The sequence below is a fragment of the Felis catus genome, chromosome B3 (genome assembly GCF_018350175.1).
Source record: "Felis catus isolate Fca126 chromosome B3, F.catus_Fca126_mat1.0, whole genome shotgun sequence".
Classification (NCBI taxonomy): Eukaryota; Metazoa; Chordata; class Mammalia; order Carnivora; family Felidae; genus Felis; species Felis catus.
Genome location: NC_058373.1, coordinates 7,109,165 through 7,124,923, shown reverse-complemented (window position 1 = coordinate 7,124,923; position 15,759 = coordinate 7,109,165). Strand labels below are relative to the sequence as shown.

The following is a 15,759-nucleotide window of genomic DNA, read 5'->3' as shown; positions in this document are numbered from 1 at the left end:
CCACCAGTCAGCACCGTCGACACTGAGGCAAGACCCTCCACCAGCAAAAAGATTACAGCTCACTGAAAGCTCAGGTGGCAGCATTTTTTAGCGACATTTTTAAAATTAAGGTATGTGCATTGTTTTTTTTAGACATAATGCTGCTGCACACTTAACAGACTATTGCATGGTGTAAATACAGCTTTTATACACACAGGGAAACAAAAGCAGTCATTTGACTTGCTTTATTGTGATATCCATTTTACGGCAGTGCTGGGGAACCAAACTGGCACTATCTCTGAGGTACGGCTGTATTCAGAAACATTTTCAGACCAGAAACGGTTGGGGCTATGACACGAATTCTTATATTCCTAGTTCCTGGCACTTAGTAGGTCCTCAAAACATTTTTAATACATAAATGAACAAATAAGCCAACCAACAAACTCGTGTGAAGAGGGAGAAATATGTGGATTTTCAACCTTAATCAAAAATATCCTTATTGGTCATCCCCCTCTAAGGGAGGGAGTGGATACAGAGGCGCTGAAACGTAAGAATTCCCTGTGAATGTTACTGGTAATCAGTGAAACCCCAGTTTAGATCTCTATAAATCCAGGATTTAAGTGAATTCTGACACAGGCTGGATTAGTTTTACCTGCTATTAACTAGTAATGATGGGCAAATCACTTAGTGTCTCAGAGATTAGTTTCCTTATTTATAAAACGAGGGTAATATGGCCTTTTTCAAATATAAGGTGCCATATTGCAAAACACGCCATTATTTATGTGTGTTCATCAGATATTGTTACATAGCAAATTGCCCCCCAAACTCAGCAGCTTAAAACCACATTTATCTCACAGGCTTTCTGAGAGTCAAGAATCTGGAAGTGGCTTGGCTGGGTGGTTCTTGCTCAGGGTTTCTCATGAGGCTGCAGTCATCCGCAGGCTTGACTGAGGCCGGAGGACCCGCTTCCAAGGTATCTCTCTCCCATGCTAATTAGCAAGAAGCCAAGCGGGTCTCTCCGGAAGGCTGTCCGAATGTCCTCACGACAGGACAGCTGGTCTCCCCCAGAGTGAGTGGTTGAAGCGGGGGGGTAGAGTGGATGCAGAAGCCTGGCCCCAAGATGCCGTTTATAAACCGAGGCTTGAAAGTGACACACTCACATTTCTGCTTGTGTCGTTTTGGTCACACAGACCAACCCAGATATAATGTGGGAGGGAACTACCCAAGAGCATGAATCGAGGAGGCGGGATCACTGCGGGACATCCTGGAAGCGGGCTACCAACCATGCGGCACTAACAAAGGAACCTAGATAATCGTACCACGACGACGCTTAGTACTTAGGACATTTTGTACCGTATTAACCGTACCTTTTATTTTCTGATGCTTTGAGCTATTAGGACCTCACTGACCTTACAGGGACTGCCCCTCCCAGAGTCAGCTAACTCCTAGAGACAGCAAACAACTCCCTGGGAGTGTGCCTTTAGACGCACACCAACCAATCCGGAGCCAATGCCCCAACCACCTCCTATATGGTGCTCTCACACTCTGGGCCACTATCCAGCTGCCCTAATCACCTCAGAGCCAGGTATCAGACAACTAGGGCCAGCCCCTATGTCGCAGAGCTCACCGAAATTATTCAGATTAGCCAATCCCAAGCCTTCTCAGCCTGCCTTGCCTGTTGTAGAAACCACAATAAAGGCTCTCACCCACATTTTCCCCTGGCTCCTCGACCTCCCGATTGACCCAGCTGCCTCCCCATGGGGCCTGATATGCCCTGCCCCATTTCTAGAGACGTGTAGATAAGACAGACTTCTTCCTTCATGACAGGCATTTCCATCTCTGTGTGTCTTACCATATGGAGTTAAAACAAACCCTACTAGTACCCTTAAAACATATACATATTCAAAGAGCATTTTAGGCCTTTTTTTTTTTTTTTTTTTTGGATATAGAGGTACTAGGGGCACACTGAAGAACATCCAGTGTCATTAGTATTTCTCATTCGACTTAGGTTCTAGTTTTCATTTTCTTCCTATTTTGAATCACATGCCCCTGGAAGTGAATCGGCTTCTGTTCAGAGTCAGCAGGAAGTTTCTGACCAGTTCACACCTTAATGATTAGTCCTGCGCTTTGCATGAATTGGTCACACGAGTCCTCTCGTTGCATTACAACTTCTTCCATTTATTCCGAGGCCTATGACAGTCTCCCCTTCCTCCACTTGCCTTGTTGGTTGTGTGACAGGCGGTCCTTTTCCACGAAACTCAGTATGCCAGTAAAACTTCGTTTGCCAGTGGTTATCTTTCTCTCTTAGTTCCAAAAAGCACTCGGTGGCTGCTCTGCAAAAAAATGTGGCCTCACGTTCATTCCTTCAGTGGCAAACCTTTGCTTCGCTGATACCAAAATTAACCACACTGCTCGGCTTCCGTACCTTTCTGTATATAAAAGAACCTTTCAACACCAAATCCTAGGATAATCTTTTTTTTTTTTTTTTCAGCGTTTTTTATTTATTTTTTGGGACAGAGAGAGACAGAGCATGAACGGGGGAGGGGCAGAGAGAGAGGGAGACACAGAATCGGAAACAGGCTCCAGGCTCCGAGCCATCAGCCCAGAGCCTGACGCGGGGCTCGAACTCACGGACCGCGAGATCGTGACCTGGCTGAAGTCGGACGCTTAACTGACTGCGCCACCCAGGCGCCCCCAGGATAATCTTTTTGAAGACACTTCAAAGAGCATGGACACTTAACACATGTGGTATCCCCAGCGCACATTACTCAACAGCAAGGAGGACAACGTGAAGAGCATGCTCAGTGTGAACCTGCACAGGCGACGACAGCGGTGAGGTTGTGGTTGCCGACTGACACTGACGAGATCCCCATATTGGATACACTCCAATTTTGAAAAATGCATCTCAGAATCGATGAAATGAAGGAATACCTTCCAATATAAGGTGCTTACCTAGCTCCTGACCCCAGAGTGAGCACTTAGTAAACGTTCACGATCAACGACAACAAACTGTCAGCAAACAAGGCTCCTTTGAATCCAATGTATTTGGCCGCAAAGAGGGTTAGGGATGTTCTGGTCTTCTCAGAACAGAGACTATGGTGGCAGAATGGCACCCCCTCAAAAGCCACCGGTGTCCTGTGTAGGGGCTGGGCCTAGAGAAGGGGCAAGGTTGTGTTTCTGGATCAACAAGGAACAGAGAGGCACCACCAGGGCTGGGTGCGGTCTCTGTGACATTAAGGAGGCGGGGGGAGCCTCCCCCACAGGCCAGGAAATCTAGGGAGAGAATGGAAGCTAGGATTTATTGGCTACTTCCTGTATGAAGAGCTTCAACTAATACTCATTTACTGCTCACATCAGCCCTGCCGGGCAGACGTTACCCCATTTTACAGAGAAATTGAAACTCGGTAAAAATCTTATCATCAAGCAAGCCCAAGGATACAGAGCTAGCAGGTGACAGGGACAGGCCCCACTCATAAGCCTGACCTGTTCCCATAGTTCTGTCAGGACAATGTGGGTAAAGAATGAGTCCTACTATGCATCTCTCTATCCTCCCATGTTATTTCTGCCTCTGGTAATCAAATGTTGTATGATGGAGAGAGTCTTCAGAATTTTTCCTTTCTTTGCTTTTTTTTCTTTTTTTAAACAACAGAGGGTTATAGCTATAAAGGGTATACACTGAGCAGATTGATGCTGTAAACAAAATTGCCCTCTGGAACATCAAAATCATTTAATATGCTCAATTCCTTTCGAAGCACGTATTGCAGAGAACCGTTATGCTGATTACCAATAATTATAATCCATTCATTAAGAAAAGTCTCCAAGGGTTTCTACAAAGGAACACTTCATGGCTGAGATGCAGTTACTCTGTGTACTTGAAAAATAATGAAGCTACCGTTCTTTTAAAAATTATCTAATTTAGGCTTTTCACTGATTTAATACTGTGCTTCTCTACAAGGACTCTGAATGAAAGAGACTAAATTTAAATGGAGCTTTTCTCTCAAAGGCCCAGAACGGCTTGGCCCTGATCATTGACACATCAGCCCCTGCAGAATAGGGATGAGAAGAGAGTTCCAGGCAAGAGTTTAGATCTGAAAGATAAATCCCCTGAAGTCTCTGCTTTTCTTAAACATTTTTGGTTCCAAAGAGCTTGATTCTCCAAAGATTCTTGAAGTTCACTGGATATCTGTAGAAAGAAGGCACTAGAATTTACTGAGAGGAGCCTAAAATCCTTTAGAAACAAAGTTAATATAAACACACAGGGGTTGTGAACTTCATATGGCTCAAGTGCTCAGTGAGCTCAGCGCTTTATCGTTCATTTTAGTTACATCCTTTTAGCTATAAGAAACACCCAGGCCAGTACAGGTATGGCTGAAGGGGGCTATCGGAGAGCCAGGAATCTTACTGAAATCAGAGAACAGGAGTCATAATTGGGCCTTTTCAAACCCAACCTAATAAGATACCCAGCCTGCAGGAATTTCCTGACTCTTTCCACGGAGGACCTGCCTTTCTCTTTGCATCTATTAATTTGCTTTCAATTATAAGAAACAACAACAACAACAACAAATCAATTCAAAGTGGCTTAAACAGTATGGAAGCTTATTGTCTCCCAGAACCAGAAACCCAGATGTAGGATGGGTTATAGGGTTGAGTGATCCAGCCAACCAACTACGTTATCTACGATCCGGGTTCTTTCCTCTCTACTCTGCCATCCAGTTCAGCTCCCTCCTCAGGGAATTTAAAAAAAAAAATTTTTTTTTTTTTACCATTTGTTTATTTTTGAGAGAGAGAGAGAGAGAGAGAGCGAGCAAGCGAGCGCATGAGCAGGGGAGGGGCAGAGACAAAGGGAGATACAGAATCCAAAGCAGGCTCCAGGCTCCGAGCTGTCAGCACAGAGCCCCATGTGGGGCTTGAACTCACAGGCCACAAGATCATGACCTCAGCCGAAGTGGGACACTTAACTGACTGAACCTCCCAGGCACCCCTGGCTGATTCTTTTTGAATAGGATCACTGGGTGGTGGGTTGTGGAACTGTGGGCCACATGGTTCCTCACAGACATTTTCAAAAGAGAAATGTTTCCCCCACAGTTCCAGAAACCTCTACCTTACAGTATAATTGACCTGACAGAAGTCACACGACATTCGTAAACTAACCCCTTCTGCCAGCTGGTCTTGACCTAGTTCTAGTCACTAACACAGAGTAAGGGATCACCACGGTTGGTAAGGCAAAGGCAGATATGTGGGCGCCAGGGGGAGAGGTGGGGGCTGGAAAAAAGGAAAACTGGAAATAGTTCCTAAGTTATTGCCTGCAGTAAATGGGTAAACGCTGAAGCCATCTGGAAACTCTGGGAGGAAAACAATGGGTTAGAGGTGGGGAGTGAGACTCAAGAGCCCAGTTTTGGAGATGCTGGTTTTGAAATGCCTATTAGATATTCAAATGAAGATGCCAGGTAAGCCATGGGATATATGAATCTGGAGGTCCAGAAAGGCATCAGGGCTGGGGTTATAATTTTGAGAATCATCAGCATATAGCTAGAATATAAAACCAGGGAAATGGACAAAATCAATTAAAGAAATGGTATACAGAGGAAATGAGGAGAGAATCCAAGGCCAAGGGCTGGGGCACTCTAGCATCTAAAGGTAGAGCCAGGGGCGCCTGGGTGGCGCAGTCGCTTAAGCGTCCGACTTCAGCCAGGTCACGATCTCGCGGTCCGTGAGTTCGAGCCCCGCGTCAGGCTCTGGGCTGATGGCTCAGAGCCTGGAGCCTGTTTCCGATTCTGTGTCTCCCTCTCTCTCTGCCCCTCCCCCGTTCATGCTCTGTCTCTCTCTGTCCCAAAAATAAATAAACGTTGAAAAAAATAAAATAAAAAAAATAAAGGTAGAGCCGAGAAGCCAGCAAAGGGGACCAACGAGCAACCATCAGCAAGGCAGGAAGAAAACCAGAAACTCGTACTGTCCCGGAAACCAAGAAAAGCAAGTGCTTCCTGACAGAGAGAGAAATGAATTATGCCCGATGTCGGGCGGCTGAGCACAAAAGGGATGAGAGGTGCGTGCTGAACTGGCAACACGGAGTCCCTGGTGGCTGGGACAAGTGCCGTGTCAGTGGAGGGGGGACTAAAACCCATCTGGAGTGGGCTGAGGAAAAACAGGACGTGGTGGGGTGAAAACATTTAATTTAAACAACTCCTTTGAGAAGTTTTTCTGTGAAGGGTAACAGAGGTGGGCAGTAACTGAAGGGGGAGAAGAGGCCAAAGCAGGAGGTTTTAAAGAAAAAAGATCTGGGGCACCTGGGTGGCTCAGTCGGTTGATAGTCTGACTTCGGCTCAGGTCATGATCTCACAGTCCGTGAGTTCGAGTCCCACATTGGACTCTGTGCTGACAGCTCGGAGCCTGACACCTGCTTCAGATCCTGTGTCTCCCTCTCTCTCCCTCTCTCTGCCCCTCCCTTTCTTGCACTCTGTCTCTCTCTCTCTCTCAAAAATAAATAAATATTAAAAAAAAAAAAAGATAAAGAAGATCGTAAGGGCGCCTGGCTGGCTCAGTCAGTAGATCGTGCAACTCTTGATCTCAGGGCTGTGCGTTCAAGCCCCTTGTCGGGTGGAGAGATTACTTAAAAATAAAATCTTTAAAAAAAGAAAAAAGAAAAAAAGAACATCCTAGAGTGTATCTAATGTGCTAGTAGAAATGACCTATCAAGAGGAAGATACAGTAAAGAATAATTGCAGGAGTGAAGAAATTGAGAAGTCTAGAAGAGACAGGATTCAGTGAGCACGGGGAGGAGTTGGCCTTTTAGGGAAGCAAGGCTACTGGACTCTGGAGGAAAAGCAGGCGAGGAACATAGACACAAGTCATGGGGTTGACATGGTGAAAGAAAGATAAGGCAATTTCCCCACGTGGTTGTTTCCACTCCCGTCTGGAAGTGGGTGGCAAGGTGATCAGGGAGAAAAGGAAGGTGGGCTTTGGAAGAGGAATGAAGGTGTCAAACGGCAATTTCAGCGAGCGGGAGAGTGGACAGAGCAGGAAAGTGTATGAGAATTGCTTGGGGAGTTAGACAAGATGGAAGACAGAAGATACGACCAGGAGAATGGAGGAGTAAGGCGACAGGAAGTACACATTAAGCTTCAGAAAGGCTAGGACACCGCCCAGGGTCACAGACCTACTGGGCAGAAGGGCGGGGATTCCCACTGCAGCCCGAGTGACTCCACTCCCCAGTCCCTCAGGTACAGTCAAGCAACCTGGCACAGAAGAAAGCTGCAGGTGAAGGGCTTCAACCACGAAAGATTGGTTGAGTCCCCACAAACGTGTGACTGCCTTGGGATCCTGATTTTGTCATGACCTACGAAGAATCTAGGAGAATGCCTCAGTATTTCATCCTTCCAGAAGACCAGTGAGGTCATTCAAACCCTCCTCTTCTCCTCTGGATTACCACCACTGGCCTGTCGGCCCGCCTCCAAACCACCTTCCAGACTGCTAAAGACAGTCTTTGTGAAATTCGGATCACGTCTTCCACCGCACAAACCCTAACACCACACACAAGACTTCTCTTCATGATTCGGTCACACTCCCCGGGCCTCCCCACAGCCTGTGCCGCAGCCGAATTCGTTACCATTCCACGGCCCTCACAGCCCTGTTCACCCTCCCGCACCTTTGTGCGTGCAGGCTCTGTCCTCGAAACGTCCCCTGCCCTGGTCCACACAACAGACTCCCGTTTGTCCGGCTCCAGTGTCCCTTCCCCAGTATGGCTCCCCTCCTCCACCTCTCCTTCATCCTTCTCCACTGTTCCCAGAGAACCACTACTGGGGCTTCTGCCATTCTGCGTTATAATTCTCTTTATTGGCCTATTTGTCTCATCCGCCAGATCTCAGCACAGCATCTACCCGACCCATAGCTGGTGCTCAAATCCTGCGCTGCACGCTGAATGAGAAAGAATGCAGCCGTTCGATATTGAGGATGATGAAATTAGCTGAGCTGGTTTTGGTGGGGCTCTGTATCTCCTATCACACTTGTTATGCTCCCAAGGGAGGTCGATCTGGATGGCAGAGGGATACGGAATCCATCTGTTCGCATCCGTGACTCTTTCCACAACCTGCTCTGAAATCCAACATTTCAAGCTGCTTTCAAAGTCAGGTGCTACTAAACAAGCTGACTCCATAAGCGGGGATACGTTATGCGGATGAGACAGAAGCAGCCTCACGAGCCCGCCAGAGGACACTGGCTGAGATCGCACAGAAGGAGGTTGGCTGGGGGCCAGCAGGTGTTCGGAGGAGCTGTGACGGCCGGGCCATCCAGGAGCAGTCAGTCTGATCTCTTTAGGGACACGTGGAGCCTGCCAGCTCTCACGACCCAACTGCTGTGCGTGCTACACGGTGTCTGTATCCGCTACGGCCCCAGAGAACGGATCACCCTCCCACCTGCATGACACAGACCGTGCAGATGGGAGCGTGCTTCCACATGACAACGTGCAGTTATGCCCGGCCCCTCCAGCTGTAACGACTACCAGGACGAAACCCCAGGGAAGACGGCAATCCTGACAGATAACGGTCTTCCGTGCTGGCACACACCACTCCACTCTCCCCAGGGCAGCTGCTGGAGCCATGGCCTCCAGTCCCTTTCACAGTCCCTCCTGGAACCACAAATGTGAAAAGTATTCGGTGAGATCGGGACAGAAGGCAGTCAGCAAACAGGATATATTTAAGTAAGAAAATACCAAGGCTTTATTTGTGTTCTCTTTATATAAAGATAGCCCTGCTGTCGGCTACGTGGAAAGATGGACACAGTTCCCGTGAGCAAAGATGTACCCACTTCAGACCGCATACCATAATGCCAAAGAATGGACATGAAGGGGGGGGAGGTGTAATGCTGTCATCTTCATATAGCAATAAAATGCAAAACAGAACAAAAACTAACTGGACTTAATTAATGCTGGGCATTCCCACAGGGAAAGGACCAGAGGACTTGCAATCAATCAGTAGTTGGATACGATAAAAATTCCATTTGGCTGGGCCACCCTCGCTCCTCTCTCCGGCTCTCCCCAACTGAGGTATAACCATCTGGAACCAACAAAGCCGGTAGGCAGGAGCTTTTGCTTCAGAGTCCACTGAGACAAGAAGGGGGCAACGTTTCAGAAGACCAGGTAACGGGGCTCTGGTGAGGCACCTACGTGCAGCAGTGTCGCATGTGGAAGTTGACAACGTACTCGGCATTAGTCCTCTGCACGGAAATAGCAAAAGGCTCAAAAGGGTGAAAGGTGAATGCAACAAGGCGCCGCACTGTGTGGTTGATGGGGCGGCCCAGTAAGCCTGCCTGGATCTCAAACTTGAGCAGACCAGAGTCCCGGGCATAGAACCTAAACAGAACAAGGAGAGAAAGAGAGGATGGTACAGAGATATTCACCACCACTTTGCAATCCGCTCAGCACGGGAACGCGGCAACTCGTAATTCAATCTTACTCACGGGATCTCCTCTTACATCAGCCTCAGGGTATCAGAACTGCGAAACCACCTTTGTCTGAGCTGCTCGTGGTATGCAGGGGTCACTGTGAATTGTACTGTGCTGTCCTGAGTCACTGGCTCCTTTCTCTTTCCCAAGATAACCCTTAGTTACAGCCTTAACTACAGCCTCCTCTTTTCCAGACACGCTGCCCCAAGAGTATCTAGACCAGAGCTAGAAATGAAATGCAAGCCACGTGCACACTTTTAAATTTCCAAGTAGTCACATTTAAAAAAGGTAAAAAGAGAAAGGTGAAATTAATTTTAATAAAATATTCTGTTTAACCCAATATTGGCATCCAAAATACTATCATTCCAACCTATAATTCATGTAAAAAAATATTAATGAGATATTTCATTCTTTTTTTTTGTATTAAGTCTTTGAAATCTGATGTGTGACACTTGAGCACATGTCAACTTGGACCAGTCACATCTTAAATGCTTAACAGCCACATGCAGCTAGTGGCTCCGATATAGGACAGTGTAGATGTAGACCCATATTTGAGTTGTTAAGAACAAACTCTTTTGAAAGGTTCTTCTTTTTCACACCCAAAAACAAAATACTAACTAGTCTGACATTTTTCATCGAATAATTCCATTCATCCCCATACTTAAATACATTTTCCCATATGCAAAGTAAGTGTCCTCTGGAATCAGGAACCAGAGACGTTCAGGGGGGTTGGGGCTGAATTAGGGTAAGTTCCAGAAAAATGAGAGCTCTGAAATAGAGAGCTCTGTAATTTCCCTTTTGGAAAACAAACCTATGTACCCATAAAGATACTCATAATCCCATTTCCAAGAATTTGTATCCTCAGAATTTAATCTAAATGAAGTTAAGTGATGTGAATAAAGACGGCTACTCTATCAAAGCTCTAATGTAAAAATGCAGACCGAGAATAAAGGCTCAGCAACAGGGGAAGAGTTAAATCAACTGTGGTGCGTCTAACGAGGGAACAATATGCTGTCAGGAGGACTATGTAACAACACAGAAAAACATTTATAAAATACAAGCCGACTACAAAGTATTACGCTAACCAGGATGACAACTTGGCACGTGCAAACCTGCAGAACGACAAAGACGAGACTGGAATACACAATACAGGTGTTCAAGTCACAGCATTTCCTCTTCCAGTGCCTCTAATATCCTTACATTTCTCATTTTAAATTAAAAATAAGTGAAAAACCCCTGTAGTCAGGGGCAATAGCCATTTCCAAATTTGTCACTTAGGTTAATCTTTTCAAATCAGAGGCAGGTCAGAAAGGAGGGGAGTGTATCTCACACTACTTGACAATATCAAATGAGGCCCACGATATGCTTTTACGCGTGAAAACCACATTCACCTCACCCACATAGTCCCCAACACACAAAGGGCCTGTAAGCAAAGCGAGTTGTCTGAGCTTCTAAATCTAACTACCAGTTTACAGGAAATATGAGAGACTGAGAAAAATAGTAAATACTACTCCAGGGATGCGGTGAGCAAACTTCAGAATGTGGGAAACACTACAGGACAAGCAACATGGTTTCTTCAACAATTTCACTGCAAGGAAAAGAGGAAGGAAGCAGAACGTATAGAATAAAACGGACTTAAGGGAGAAGCGACCAAATACAATGTATGAACCCTGTTTAGATCCTGATGGGAACACGTGGAACCACAAAAGAATATTTACAAGACAACAGGGAAATGTGAAAACTAGGTATTGGGTGGTCTTAATAAATTTTTGATAATTTTCTTAAGATAGAATGGTACTGAGGTTGTATTTTTGTAAGTCTTTCTCTTTTAGACATTACTAAAATATGTATGAGCAAAATGCTATGAAATCTGGGATTTGCTTCATCATATCAAGGGTGGCATTTGGGGCGAGGGGGAGTGGTGGTGGTGGAAAGACAAAACAACACTGACCATGGGATGGGATGGCAACTGTTAAGACTGGGTGGTGGGGGGAAAAAAAAAAAAAAAAAAAAAAAAAGACCGGGTGGTGGGCGCATGCAGGTTCATTACACTCTTCCGCTTTTATATGTTTAAAACTTTCTGCAATTAAAAAAAAAGGTTAACTGTTTTTTGGAAACTGACTGAAATTTCCCAAAGGAAACGCCATGAATGGTGATTAATCGTACAGAATATGTTACACAGGCCTCTTTCATACACAATGAAGCCGGACAGTGAAATACCAGCTACCACTGTTTCTATGTTTCTACGTGAAAAAGAGCTTCCACTCTCCAGCCCAGGGTTCCAGAACATACCTCCCCCGAAATAACCTCACGGGTGGCAGTGGTGCCCAATCCTCTCCCTAGTACCCAATACATCACACAGAACAACACAAGCTCCCAACAGGGGGGTGGGGGGGGGGTTCTGTGAAGAGGACATTTGTGAGGGAGGGACTGCCTGTAAGAGGTCAGTCTCAAGTTTCTAGCAATAATACAGCATCAACATTCCAGAATTTCTTCAAGTGAGGAAGCGGGAGTTTCTCCAAAACCTGCCTGTTCCCCAAACTATCTCTGCTAGCTTTTCTACTAGATAACACGGGAGATAAAATGATTTGAGTGAAATAAATTTAGAAAGTCTCAACCTACTGCTATTATGAAATGGCATGTGGTTTTATACCCTGGATACCTTTAAAAGGGAACAAACTCATCTGAATTGGATGTTTTCAGGAGAAGCAAAGGGCAGAACTACTGAGACTAGTACCTACATGATCAAAGCACTCACCACATTACAGAAACAGCCTGTCCCTCCAACTGAAGCCATGAGTACAAGCGGACATAGTCACAGTGAAATGATGTCCAAGAAGAGAGAGGGGGCGGGCCGCCCGTAGCCCTGAGGCTACAGTGATGGTGTACCTGATAGGGTGATCTCCACAAGTCTTGGGTCGCTCCATGACGGACACCCACTTGTCGTCGTAGCTGAAGAGAGACAAATCAAGGTAGGGGCTACCGCTGTAAGACTGGGCACTGATGGGGAGCTGCCCCAGCAGCCGGCGTACTGCCTCCGTGTGCCCTCCGTACTTGGCGTTTACGATAGTGTCTTTAAACCTAAAATAAAGCACCAGTAAGGAAGGCTGTGTTAGTGGACACACCAAGCTGTCTTGGATTTTAAGCTGATAAAACATGTCTAAAAACAACTCATTCTGTAAACAGAAATCTAGGTAATGCAGGAAGTCAGAGCTCTCACACATCCCCAGTCGGCCCGGCTACAAATATTCTCAGAAACAGAAAAAAATTCGCAATAGGAACATTAAATTACATTAGAAGAGTTAACAAAGACTTTCCAAGCAAGTTTAAAAGGAATGTGACTACTCTGTGACAGCACTTCCATTCAATTCTACTTCCCCCAAATAATAGCCTAGGTTTGCATCAAGAGTTCTAGAGAGCAAAGAACCCTGTAGAACAGAGCGGCCTCTCTGTGACTCTCCTTGGGATCAGTTATAAGCCAACTTCCATCAAAACTCTAGGGGCGCCAGGTGGCTCAGTCAGTTAAGCAGCCGACTTCAGCTCAGGTCATGATCTCTCGGTCTGTGAGTTCGAGCCCCATGTCGAGCTCTGTGCTGACAGCTCAGAGCCTGGAGCCTGCTTCCCATTCTGTGTCTCCCTCTCTCTCTGCCCCTGCCCTGCTTGCTCTCTGTCTCTCTCTCTCTCTCTCTCTCTCTCAAAAATAATAAACATTAAAACAAAACAAAAAAAACCTTGGACGAACTACTCATTCTGTGTTCAAAGTTTACGAGCTAGCTACCTGTGCTCCTGCAGAAACGCCAGCGTCTGAAGAACTGTCACGCGGACACAGAGTCACACATCTCACTTATTTTTAATAACAACAACCATGGGGCAATTTCTCACACTTGTAATGAATACCAAATTTAATACCCTTTGACCAAGCATTTCTCTTCTTGTGGAAATTTACCCTAAGGAAGCAATCCCATACTTAGAAAAATCTCTCTGCCCCTTTAATAAAGCATTGCTGATGATAGCAATAAATTGACAGAAAATTAAGAACCTAATGGAAAACCATAATTTTCAAAGCCTGCATAGTAACAGTGGAAACATTTATCATAATGGTAAGTAAAAGAAACAGGCTACACTCTGTCTACACAGCATGATTTAAAAAAAAAAAAAAAAAAAAAAACAGAGAAAAAAATTAGTCCTAAAAATCAGACTGGTGGTGGGGGTGCCTGGGTGGCTCAGTTGGTTAAGTATCCGACTTCGGCTCAGGTCATGATCCCACGGTCTGTGAGTTCGAGCCCCGCGTCGGGCTCTGTGCTGACAGCTCAGAGCCTGGAGCCTGCTTCGGATTTTGTGTCTCCCTCTCTCTCTGCCCCTCTCCCACTCACCTTCTGCCTATCAAAAATAAACATTAAAAAAAAAAAATCAGACTGGTAGAAATACATCAAAATAATTGTGCCTGTGTAATCACATTTTGTTTTTATTCTTTTTCACTTTCCTACAGTTTCTTAGAAAGAATGTCAACCATCAGTATGTATTTCTTTAACCTCTACATCAAAGTATATCATATGGTTTAAAATACAAAGGGAAAATAATTTAGTCCAGGGACAAAATATGACATCTCATCCCTGAAATTAATGGCATGAAAAGCAAATAAAATAAATTTAAAAACTTAAACGTTCCTGACTTTGAGGAGACCAGAAAGATTGATGAGATGGGTTCTGTATTTTGTCTTCACCATTAACCTGTGATTCTAGATGGACATTAACACCTCGTTTATGAGCCTAGCTATCAATACTGCTTTTCGTTAGTCGTCTTGACAGTAATTTTCACCACCTCAGTGTAAGTCATAAAATTAAATCTTGGGCCAAAGAGAACTTATTTCTTTCCCTTTGAAGGAGCAGGAATCATCGTTTTCAGCTCCTTGGCAGCCAAGATCCAGCACGACCTCTCTCAGCCCGCACCACGGCCTTGCCTGGCTCACCGGCTCCCAGTGACGGGGGCTGGCCCACGGTGAAAGCAGTGCTTTTCCAGCAGCACCACCACCTCCACTCGCCATGCTCCCCACGGACAGAAAGATGAAGCCGTCATCCCTGTGACAACTTGCAGCGTTTAACACCTGGCTCACCGTCATTCTGTCCAGTTATGCCTCTCTCAGTTCGTGGGGATTTCCAAATTCGTAGAGATGATCCTTCCAGCACCATGGCCCCCTGGTTCCTGAACCTCCTCTCTGCCTCAGCCCTCATTCCGAGGTACTACGTCCTCAGTCTCACCATTACCCATGACTGCGACCTCTCTGTAACATCAGGGTGAGGCACCACTCTCTCCAGCCTCCTCCTCGCCTATCTTTCCAGCCCATTCCCTCTACTCCCTGGACCTACAGTCCACTGATTCGACCAGTTTTTGTCACCCTACACCTTGACCATATCCTGTGTCCTCTCTCTTTCCTCAGGCCATGCTTCAATTCCACATTAATCCACTGCACTCATCCTGCACAACTCTGCCTTCTCTTGCTTGGGGGCACTTCCCTGGAAAACCTACAGCCCTGGTTAAGCTCAACTCTGCCCGTTCCATGCCTGTATCTGCTCGGTGTTCTCCACGGCTGGAGGGAAACATACAACGCTCACTTAAATGTATAACCATGAACGTCGTGAGGCCCTCCTGCTGCAGGCACTCAGGCTACAGTCCCCGGTCCAGCCAGCCCTCCCAGAACTTCCCTTTTACCATCATCTTCAGAGAGCTCTGTGCTTCTCTCTGGTTTCAGACTATTTCCTGTACCATACTTTTGTGTTTTATGTGGAAAACACATCTTCCAGAGGCTTCCTTAGAAACGGTACATGAGAAGTAATTTTTCAAGAACTTACATGTCTGAAAAAATCTTTGTTCCACCCTACTGGATAGAAAATTCTAGACTCGGTATCATTTTTTTCCACAGACTTCTAAAGGCATGATCTTAATGGCTTCAAGCTTTCGGTGTTATTATTGATAAACGCAATACCATTCTGCTAACTTATTTTTTAACATGTGAAATGTATGTTCTTTCTGAAACTTTTTACAATTTTCTCTTTGGCCTCAATGTTCCAAATTTTCATGATGGTATGCCTCCATACAGGTCTTTTTTCCATTGGGTACTTGATGGAGCTGGTGATACACTAATAAAGACTTAAGAAGTATTTATCTGGGGAAAGAAGCCATGATTTGCAGCGCTCGCCAATTTCTGTGCTGTAAATCCTACTGCTGTGGTCAGTTTCAAGGTACCAACGTGACATCACTGAATGTGGCATTGTCGAAAGATGAGCAGCAGCAGATTTTCAGTAGAGAAAATACATATATATATATGTATATAGAGAGAGAATATAC

At 45.6% G+C, this 15,759-nt stretch overlaps 1 protein-coding gene across 9 annotated transcripts in view; it reads right to left on the bottom strand.

The window, feature by feature from the left end:
• DET1 (DET1 partner of COP1 E3 ubiquitin ligase) overlaps window positions 1–15,759 on the bottom strand; it is a 58,880-nt gene that overhangs the window by 29,518 nt on the left and 13,603 nt on the right. For 5 of the 9 annotated variants that reach the window (XM_045058833.1, XM_045058835.1, XM_006932270.5 and 2 more), the window contains exon 4: window positions 12,304–12,495. In XM_045058833.1, coding sequence (XP_044914768.1) covers window positions 12,304–12,495 — 192 coding nt within the window. Of the gene's footprint in view, window positions 1–209; window positions 2,313–8,662; window positions 9,323–12,303; window positions 12,496–15,759 lie in introns of those variants that run through there. The other 4 variants (XM_006932269.5, XM_019831905.3, XM_045058836.1 and 1 more) reach the window with 3 other exon arrangements.